Here is a 10,656-nt window from a genome sequence, read left to right on the forward strand (position 1 = left end):
TTACTGGATGGATTCTCAGTGACCAAGCTTTAATTTGTTTGCAGATTCTTATCATGGTGGGTTAAATAGCTTACTTGCCAGAGGAATGATAATGCTTATCATTTCTCCACTTTTACACAGTAGTGGGTGCTCACGTGTCAAAAATGCACTTTGTATCATCCTGGAAGTATGAGTTGACAGTAATCTTTAACATATTAGCTAGCACACGAGACAATGCTTAAAATAGCAATCCTGAAGAAGACAGGCTGTTAGGCATTGCAACAAATATACGCACCATGATGTTTTTATATGACATTAAAAAAACAAAACAAAAACATAATAGGCTACACTTAAATCTTAAAACAATTACAAATAATAATAGCAATAATTGCTATTTTTCATTCATTCATTCATTTTCCAATCCGCTTATCTTCACAAGGGTCACGGGGGGTGCTGGAGCCTATCCCAGCTGTCTTCAGGCAGTAGGCGGGAGACACGCTGAACTGGTTGCCAGCCAATTGTAGGGCACTCTGTCACGTTGCAAGGTGGTGGTGGACCCCAAAAAGCAGGCAGGAGGGAGGAGCAGGGTGTACTTGAAAGATTGTATTAAAACTCAGAAAACTAAATCCAAAACAAACAAAGTCCAAAGTATCAAACAAAACACATGACCGAAGATAAAACATAACAATGACCAAAACCTGACTGAAACAAACATGACAGCAAACAGCAACAAATAGTGATGGGAATCTGAAGCCTCATGAAGCAATGAGGCTTTCCATCCAACTGGGTCGGTCCTGGGCCGATGCATCATGAGGCTCCATTTGTTCTATTGCGCCATTATGTGGAAAATAAATGTCATGACACAGTGATTAAAATACCATGGATTTGATGGAGTCAAAAGGGCAGGGAGTTGTGATGTGAATGAATGTGCGTGTGTTACTTGAAAGAATGATTGCTTTATTTTAGACATTGACATAAACAAGGAACAAGATACACCTTTCATTCATTTTTATTGAGGAAAACAAGCATTTCCAAAGTGTTTGGCTTTAAACGGTTTCTTTTCTTCGATAGGATTTCTCCTGCTTTTGAAAATAGTCTTTCACAAGGGACGGATGAGGCTGGGGTACAGAGAAAGGTTATAGCTAATTTGTAGAGGTTGTACACTCGTTGCAACATGTGGAAGGTGCTGTTCCAGCGTGTCTCCACCTGAAAATAAAAGGTCATTATTGTTTGAAAGGGGAGTGGAAGCAGTTATGGATGTCAACTTACCTCTTGAATGAGCTTCAGCACAGGCTCTGTAGGCATCATTTGCTCCTGCACCTGTGTCAGCCTTGTCTATAAAAATTAAATATGAAACAAAACATTATTCAAGTCATTTTGCATTAATTTGAATACTGCTGTGTAATAAAGGAATTCACCTTTGCAGTGGTACTGCTTTTGAAGTAGCCAACTATCCTCCTACACTGAAGACGGATCTCAGACAGCTCAGTGTTTTCTGCCAGAGCCTTCTTCACGATCAGATATGTGTGGCGCAGATGAAGGTCTCTGGCACATGCAGCCATGTTGGCTGCACCATCTGTCACAAGGCAAGTTACCTTGGTGGAAATGCCCCATTGTGCCATGAGTGCCGATTGAACGGAAGCCATGTTCTCAGCTGTATGGCGGTCAGGGAAATGGAGCACACCTAACACAGCTGAGTGCAGAGAGGTGTGCTCATCAATGAAATGACAGGTGACTGCCAGATATGCATCTGTGTTGATGCTGGTCCACATATCTGCTGTTATGCTCACAGCAGAGGACTTTGCTATGAGCTCTTGGGCCTTCTCTTTTGCCTGCTGCCTGCTGGTACCTCTCCTCCACCATGGCTTTCAAAGTCTAAAGGAAATGAGAAAGAACACTATTGGAAGAGCACTTATGGGGGAATGGGGAAAAATGATTAATGTGCTCTCACACACCCGCCTGGTGGGGAGAACATATGTAGGGTCGAAAGCTTGGATAAGCTTCCGGAACCCTGTGTCCTCCACAAAACTGAAGGGCTGGCAATCTTCAATCACCATATTGATTAATGCCTCTTCCACTGCATTCTTATTCACTGCAGTTTAAACAGAGACAGAGTTAGTGATAGATGTCATTCATTTCATCTGTCACATTTGAAATACACATGGTAGGCTATGCTGTTCTTTCATTGCATGTTAAAATGCCCTACCTGGGGGTGGTTCTGTTTGAGTTGTCTCCTTATTTAATGCAGGGCCCTATAATGCCTCAACATAGACGACGTGCTCTCTTGGTACCCAAGTTCTTTGGAAAAAGTTTACACTTCACCTTTTGAAATATCAGCAAGTAGAAGAAAGACATTAGAATGAGGGATGCACTGTGCTGTCACAATAATGTACAATATATATTCACACTGGTTATAATTTGTACCTTTTTAGGAGAGATCTGCTCAAAATGATCCCAGACAGGGGACCGTTTTTTTCGTGCCAAAACGCCTTACTATACTATGTCGTTTTTTTCGTGCTAAAAACGTCTTACTATACATGGACGTTTTTTTCGGCTAAAAACGCCTTACTATACTATGTCGTTTTTTTTCGTGCTAAAAACGCCTTACTAAACGATGTCGTTTTTTTTGGCTAAAAACGCCTTACGATACTATGTCGTTTTTTTCGTGCCAAAAACGTACACTTCACCTTTTGAAATATCAGCAAGTCGAAGAAAGACATTATAATGAGGGATGCACTGTGCTGTCACAATAATTTACAATATATATTCACACTGGTTATAATTCGTACCTTTTTAGGGGAGATCTGCTCAAAATGATCCCAGACAGGGGATGTTCTCTTCTTATTCGTTGTGGATGGTGGGGTGCGTCCAAAGCCGTCCATTGCAAAACGAATCGGAATGAGTTGAGGTTTGGAGATGCGAGTTGAGCGTGTCAGCGTCACCTGTGAGCTCATTGTCGTCCCGGTGCGCCGGATTTATTTCGATTCACCCGCGAAACTATTTGTTGGCGGTGACGTAGAATCCCGTCTCGCGGGGCGTCGGGCGGAGCAACGCGCGTTCCGAGGCATCGGGCGTGGCCACAAGTGTAATCGACACATGCCTCGAAGCGCGCTTCGCAGATTTTCTTCCGGTTTACTCGGCACACGCATCGGAGCCTCGGCACAGTCGGGCACATCACTAGCAACAAACAAACTTGACAGTAGCAAAGAGCAACAATGACCCGACAATGAGTGGTCGGGCTGGGAGTCCTTCTAAAGCACTAATTACCTAATGACCAACAGGTGTGCAGCTGCAGCCCTACAGTGCCACCTGTTGGTCCCAAACCGAATCATGACACACACAGTGACGAACAACCATCCACGCTCACACTCACACCGAGGGACAATTTTGAGTGCTCAATTAGCCTGCCGTGCATGTTTTTTTTTTTTTTTTTGGGAATGCGGGAGGAACCCGGAGTACCCGGAGAAAACCCACGCAGGCCCGGGGAGAACATGCAAACTCCACACAGGGAGGCCGGAGCTGGAATTGAACCCAATACCACTGCACTGTGAGGTCGATGCGATACCCACTGGACCACCACCGGGCCACCATTTGCTATTTTTATTTATTATTATTATTATTCGTAGTAATAGTAGTATTAATAGTAGTAGTAGTAGTAGTAGTAGTATCATTATTAAATGCAATAAAATGTAATAGAATATCATATACTGTATAAAATATAAAAATCGGAACTATATCAAATGTAGGCTAAATATGTTGGCATCAAAAAGTGACAGAATCTAGCTAGCTATCAACAAAAATCATATAATTCAGTTTGGAATCATGTTTTCCATGGGAGAACAAGAAAAAAAAATTGAAAATAGAAAGAAATAGATACAGCATGATTGTGAGGATAAACAAAATGAAAATGGAAGTGTGATGGTTGAATGATTCAAAGCTTGCGACGGCATTAAACATTAAACTCTTCCCAAGCCACTGACTGGATTTATATAGTAGGCCTTCTGCTAATCATTAAGAACAATAAAAAGTGACGTCAACCAGCATCACGTAAACTACCTGCCTCTCTTCTATGGAGTGAGGGCCCAGAAGAGCAACCGCTTGGACAGTGGTAGCAAGCATGGACAAGCAAGAGAGCAGACCGACATGGAGCAGCCAGATCGAGTTCACCTTGGCGGGCATTGGCTCCGCCGTGGGGCTTGGCAACATTTGGAGGTTCCCTTACCTCTGCTTCAGGAGTGGAGGAGGTGAGCAAATGACTAAGACATACTCTGTACTATCTGTAAGTGATCTTTAATTGATTTCAATGCAGGTTCATTTTCCCCAAAGTGTGAATTAAAATCATTCCCCCGCAGGTGCATTTCTGGTACCATACTTTCTTATGCTGGTTGTGTTGGGGATCCCTCTGCTCCATATGGAGTTAACGATTGGACAATATACAAAAAGAGGACCTATCCATGCTCTTGCTCAACTATGCCCACTTTTAAAAGGTATGATAGGCTATCACATGCTTTCCATGAGAGATGGCAGTGGTACTGTTTTAACTGAATCCATATTCCTGTCGCACAGGTGTCGGAATAGCATCCGTGGCCATTTCCTTCATCATGTGCACGTACTACAACGTGGTCATTACTTGGGCCCTGTACTATCTGTTCAGCTCCTTCCAAGTGCCGCTTCCCTGGCAGGGTTGCAACAACACGTGGAACACTCCGAACTGTACAGATCAGGCCACAAATGGCAGCTACTCGTCTCCGGCCAGCCAGGAATTCTTCAAGTATGTTTTTCGGGGTGGGAAGTCGTTTGAGCATTTATTCAATATTCTTACAATTTTTGACCTGCCAGTACACAAATTTACCTGAATAGTAAACTACTGTGCTGCAATAGCAACGAGGCCCGATTAGAGGGCACCAAAATGGGCACTTGTAGCCTCACAAATAACATGTAGTTGTCCTACTAGTATTTCAAAGATGTCCTATTAGTGTGCAGAAATGTCAAAGAGTAGTAGAAGTGGAACAAAGTTATGCACTTTGTTGGACAGCACAGACGTTTTAGTTGTGCGCCTGAATCATTTTACTCAAGCATTGGATTGAATCCTAGAACAACATCAAGAACATCCAAATAAATGCTCAAAACGGCAAAAGTTACAAAGGAAAGCGTTTACAGCGTGGAGAACAGTGTAAGCTTATCACGTGCACCATGTGAATGATATCAGTGAAAATGATAGGAGGGGTCAAAACTCTGAAGTTAAAGTTACAGCCACTCGTAAATATTAGACATCTCTTTGCATGCATGCATGCACAGTTTGGACAGTGTATCGCTGAATCCTGCACCCCCATGCCCTGCAAAAATAAATACATCAATCAATAATCAAGAGGATAGATCATAAAAACAACCAACAAAAAGGATCACGTGATTTCCAATACAGTCTTGAGATATGAGATTTTTTTTTTCTTGTGGCTCCTCCCGTAATTCAAAACAAAATTAAGAATCATCTGTTCCTCATTGAAAAGGCATTCATCTATTCTTACCCCTTAAAATTCAATTGGAATTTTAGTAAGAAAATTGCACTCTGTGATATTGTACGTTATAAATACATACTGAACAGTAATGATACAATTAAATACAATCTGAAGACTAAAAATGTTTTATTTTTGTTTTAGTCAAATAGACATTGTAATGCTTATTCTGGTGCCACGTGGGGGCAATTTACATGCAATTTTATAAATATAATCCACATGGATGTATATATACATGTATATTAGGGTTGTCAAAGTTAACTTTGGAGATTAATTTATAAATTAAAAAAAAAAATCAGTTTTATTGACTTCCTGTGGCGACCCATAATGTCTGCTGGCAGGTTTTCACTGCCGCAAACAGAAGTGAGCACATTACCTCAGTCCATGCCGCCCTCCATTGGTTTTACATCCAAGTTGTTGACATGCATTTTTCTATGAAGATATAAGATGCTGCAGCAAACGGGGGGAATCGAGGACGCCGCAGAGATACGGTGGGACCTTTTCCTTATCCTCGTGCTGGCTTGGATCCTCATCTATCTTTGCATCTTCAAGGGGACCAAATCCACAGGCAAAGTGAGCGGACGTGACACCGATGCGAGGTGAATAACAACTCTTCTTTCAATACTTTCTTGGTTTTGTGTACAGGTGGTGTACCTCACAGCGTTGCTCCCATATGTTATCCTCATTGCCCTGCTGGTCAATAATGTGCAGCTTCCTGGGGCAATTCAGGGTATAACCTTCTTCATTGTGCCAGAATGGGACAAGCTCCTCTCAGTGGAAGTGAGAAAGACACATTTATTATTATTATTTTGTTGTTGTTGTTGTTATTGTTGACTTTTAAACTTGATTTTTATTTATGCACAGCACTTTTTTTCCCAGCATTTTTTTTTCATAGTGCTGTACAAAGAAAGCAGAGTTAAGAAAATCCCATAGTATGTGGAAGGCTTTAAGCATATTGAAGAAAAGCTCAAACAGATATCCATACAAGTTCGTGATGAACCAATACATTTTTGGTGTATCGCTCTGTCTGCTTGCAGGTTTGGGTGAACGCTGCAGCCCAGATCTTCAACTCCATCGGTATAGGATTCGGTTTCCTCATGGCCATGGCCAGCTATAACACTTTCAACAACAACATTATGAAGTAAAAGCGCCACCTGCCATCCCCATTAGCCCCCCCCCCTCCCCCCCATGTGACATTTGGAACAGATGCAGTACAAAGATGCCTTCTCTCTTTTCACACAGGGACACACTGACGATATCCATCGTCAACTCCCTCACCAGTATTCTGTCAGGATTTGTCATATTCTCGGCTTTTGGCTACATGTCTCATCTGCAGGGCATTCCGGTGGCCCAGTTGGCTGTGGATGGTAAGTAAGGAAACGAATCCAGCATTCACAAAAAGTGTCTAAAGTGTTAATTTCAATGGAGGGTGTTTGTAAGGTTGAGACGTGCCCCTTCAGTGGGTATTTTAAGTGGCCTAATTCACCTTTTAATAACACCATTATGTTGCTAAATAATGTACCAAAAAAAAACAACACAAAACCCTATGCTGAAATTCATGAAAAGACATAAACATTTTGCGTCTGGATAAATACCATTATTACTAAAGCACAGTTACTTTTATCTTCCAATACGTCACCTCCAAACATTTACACTACAGTATAGAGGTAGCTGTTCACAAGCAATATTGATCAATAACTGCCACTCATACATACATTTTGCTATTAAAGTGCCCCCCCAGAAAATCAGTTACTGAGTTGAACCATGCAATCCAGCGACAGAAAAATACCAACATCACAAGCTCAGCCAGTAGGCCTTGTTTTGTGACTTTTAAAATGAAGACACATTTTCCCCGCATGACTGTCGTTGATATTCTGAAGCCCTTGGGCAAATTACATTAACATGGTGACATATTGAAGCTAAAATCTGATTACACACACACAAAAAAAAACCCCAACAGCAACAAACAAAAACAGCTGGAAATTGAGCAGCCATGACACAAGACGATTGGAAATAAATTCTTACCATTTGATGTAAGTTGTAAATGTATCGGTCAATGCTTCTGACAGTGTTTGGGCCATCAGAGAAGACTTTAAAGGTCCTGACAACACGCCACTGATGAATGTACATTATTTTGATAAGCACATTTATATGTTATCTAGGTCCAGGACTTGTATATGTTGTTTATCCACAAGCCTTTACCAGTATGCCACTACCTCAACTGTGGGCCGTGTTGTTCTTCTCCATGCTGCTTTTCCTCGGAATTGACAGCGAGGTATAGACGAAATCACACCCTACTCTAAATAATACAGGTGAAAAAAAAATAAATAAATAGCCATCAGTCAATGTTTTCTTTCCACTTGGCCAGTTTGCCATGGTTGAAGTGATGGTGACCAGTCTGATGGATCAATCCAATCAGCGTCTGCTGAAGTTCTTCAAGAAGAAAGAGCTGTTAGTTCTTGCAGTTTGTGGAATCGCGTGTCTTCTTGGAATCCCGAATGTGACGCGGGTAAAACATGTCCTTTCCTACAGCTGCTAAATGTATGATTACAGTTTATAGAGAATGAATATCTTTGCAGGCGGGGATTTATGTTTTCCAGCTGATGGATCATTACACTGCCATCGTGTCCATCATGTTCCTTGCATTTTTTGAGGTGATAGGCATTTGCTGGCTTTATGGTGAGTAGCTCAGCTGTTTGTTCTTTTCAAAAGGAAAAGTGGGTTTAATGAAACTATGCAATCTGAACTCAACTCACTTGAAATTAAGCACCAAATTTTTTTCTTCAAAAAGTTTTCAACCTGTTTGTGACTCCCAGCTGAAGTTTACTGCCAAACTCAACACAACTCAACACCTTGTATTTTGTAGTTTCAACCACATATATTAGCGTCTCAGTCTGCTAGCTTAATGCTAACGTTTAATTGCATCCATTTGGTGGTGCCATAACATGTAGACAGACAAAATGATAGTACTCGCTGTGATTTATTCATTACATTTTACAAAGAACGACTAATAAGTAAGGACTAATTAGTGCCGCACTAATGAGCTGAGAGGAGTTGAGACATCTCAATGAACAGTATATCTGTTTTATACTGCCCGCAGGTGGCCAAGGAAGGCCCACCAGAACGAGCAGTACAGTGGGCCATTCAATTGATGGAGCGTGACAAAAATTGTGTGGTTCTCTTAAATTATGTCATTCCTGTATGTTTTTAGGGAGTGAACTTGTATGTTTCAGTGTCCGTTCTTGTATTTAGCTGTCTGTTGTTGTGTTTAGGTGTGAATCGATTATCCGACAACCTGGAAGAGATGACGGGGAAAAGGCCCAGCATCTTCTTCAGACTGTGTTGGCAAATCATCGCCCCTTTTCTGATCACTGTAAGTCAGCAGGCTGTTGTACCATGTCACTCTGGAATACGACCTATACTCAATGGGGTTCTTTTCTGGGGGTGGGGTGGGGGCAGGTTATCCTCATTTTTTCCATTATCCAGTTCAAACCAGCTCGCTACGAAGGCTACGTCTTCCCTCCCTGGGCTCAAGGGCTTGGCTGGGTCATTGCACTGGCCTCCATCATTTGGATTCCGCTGGCAACCATTCACACTTTGTGGGTGCTTCCTGGCTCCTTTGTGCAGGTGATGTCAAAATATTTGCAGCATACAGCAAACCCACATAGAAACATTTAAATCTTCCCGAGGCATGTTTTTCTAGCATATATGGCACTTTCTTTAAATACACTTTAAAATAATGCATACACATAAAAAACAAAAAAAAACAAATTATATTTCACAATATACATCAATAATCATGCCCAAAGATGTACATTATAAAGTGAACTCAGAGCCATTGCTTTCTGTAGGCGTAACACGCAGGGTGATAGAGGATGGAGCCATTCAATAATCTCTTCCGAATCTCAGCAAAAAATAAAGGCGAGTTTACTAAAACTCTCCGTTTTGTCTTTTTTAAATTGACACCATTTAAGACAAACATGTGCTGCCACCTTCTGGCCAAAGATAGAATTAAATGCCACAATTTTAAATAAGTACTGTATATATTTTTTAAGTACGGTAATCAGTTACAATAAACTCCTTTTATGTGATTTTCCAGATCAAATGCTCACCGTGTTTTATTTTAAAAAAAACTCCATCTAACTGTAGTCTGTACATTACTGATTCCGACTGATCATTCAAACAACAAAGGTAGTGGTGGCCTATGACCTTTGCACAGTGCTGTACAGTATACGATGTAAAACGTCATGTCATCAACATGTTGGTACATTTCCCCCATTCCTCCACAGAAACTCAAGTTGTCCATCACACCATACGCCCTGAATGAAAAGTCCAAAATGCCGTACTATGAAAGGGGAGGAAGTGATAGAAACCCAACCGTGACCGCAATCTGCAACAGCATCCGTCTACAATAAAACCTGCCGAATGAGGCCGGCCGGCTAAAGGGATCTTTTTGCTTTGTGGAGTGGCAATGGTCAGGTTATTGTTTTGTGTTGAGCAAATCAGTGTCAATTATTTTCATTGCGTGCACTCTCGGTGTTAAACACTGCTGCTCTATGCTGATGCATAATACACCAAATGTGATGGCTCAAACGTTTTACTACCTTGAACTCAAGAGTTATAATGTCACATGCAACAGCAGGAATGAGTTGTAAATACTGTAGTTTTACTGTACTGTATTTGTATTTAACTATAGCATTCGAATGCAACGATGATAGTATTTCAAATGACAAAAATCAGTTCTACAGCAGACATTTTTGTGAGCAGAAACTTTGGTAACACTTTATAATATGTACATACTGATCAGCATTAAGTAAATACTGAGTTAATCATTTATAAAGCATTTTTCTGACATGAATAATCATTCGTATGTAGTTAGTAAAAATAACTAGACTTTTTTTAAACATGCTTTATAAATAATGAGTTAAGTATTTACTAATGCTTAACGAATACTGATTAGTGTGTACTGATTATGAAGCGTTACCCAAACTTTCATATTGTGTTACATCCCTTCTAGAATGCTAAATAAACCACCAAGGACAATTTCAGTGTGGGTGACTCGTTTATTAGGTCAAATGCAATGTTTCTGATTAAAGTGATACATCTGTTATCAGATACACAGGTCATGCTTCTCTTATGGCATGTAAAGCGTAATAAAAACACT

The 10,656-nt window shown here is 40.9% G+C and overlaps 1 protein-coding gene across 1 annotated transcript; it reads left to right on the forward strand.

The window, feature by feature from the left end:
* The first annotated feature begins 3,676 nt into the window (after positions 1-3,676).
* On the forward strand, positions 3,677-10,535 carry LOC109531159 (sodium- and chloride-dependent GABA transporter ine). The gene is made up of 13 exons (XM_019895283.1): positions 3,677-4,223; positions 4,332-4,466; positions 4,546-4,750; positions 5,933-6,065; positions 6,138-6,272; positions 6,530-6,633; positions 6,735-6,859; positions 7,655-7,767; positions 7,861-8,001; positions 8,072-8,171; positions 8,765-8,865; positions 8,952-9,119; positions 9,782-10,535. The coding sequence occupies exons 1-13, from the start codon at positions 4,097-4,099 to the stop codon at positions 9,905-9,907; spliced, it is 1,713 nt and encodes a 570-aa protein (XP_019750842.1). The 5' UTR covers positions 3,677-4,096; the 3' UTR covers positions 9,908-10,535.
* The last annotated feature ends 121 nt before the right edge of the window (positions 10,536-10,656 follow it).

The sequence above is a fragment of the Hippocampus comes genome, unplaced genomic scaffold (assembly GCF_001891065.2).
Source record: "Hippocampus comes isolate QL1 unplaced genomic scaffold, H_comes_QL1_v1.1 scaffold177, whole genome shotgun sequence".
NCBI lineage: Eukaryota > Metazoa > Chordata > Actinopteri > Syngnathiformes > Syngnathidae > Hippocampus > Hippocampus comes.

What these genes read in the sequence shown, in the direction of transcription:
- LOC109531159 (XM_019895283.1), top strand. Translation starts at nt 4,097, where the DNA reads ATGGACAAGCAAGAGAGCAGACCGACATGGAGCAGCCAGATCGAGTTC. An exon ending in TTCAACAACAACATTATGAA is followed by an intron (nt 6,634 to 6,734) that starts GTAAAAGCGCCA and finishes CTTTTCACACAG; the next exon opens with GGACACACTGACGATATCCA. An exon ending in GGCCCAGTTGGCTGTGGATG is followed by an intron (nt 6,860 to 7,654) that starts GTAAGTAAGGAA and finishes TATGTTATCTAG; the next exon opens with GTCCAGGACTTGTATATGTT.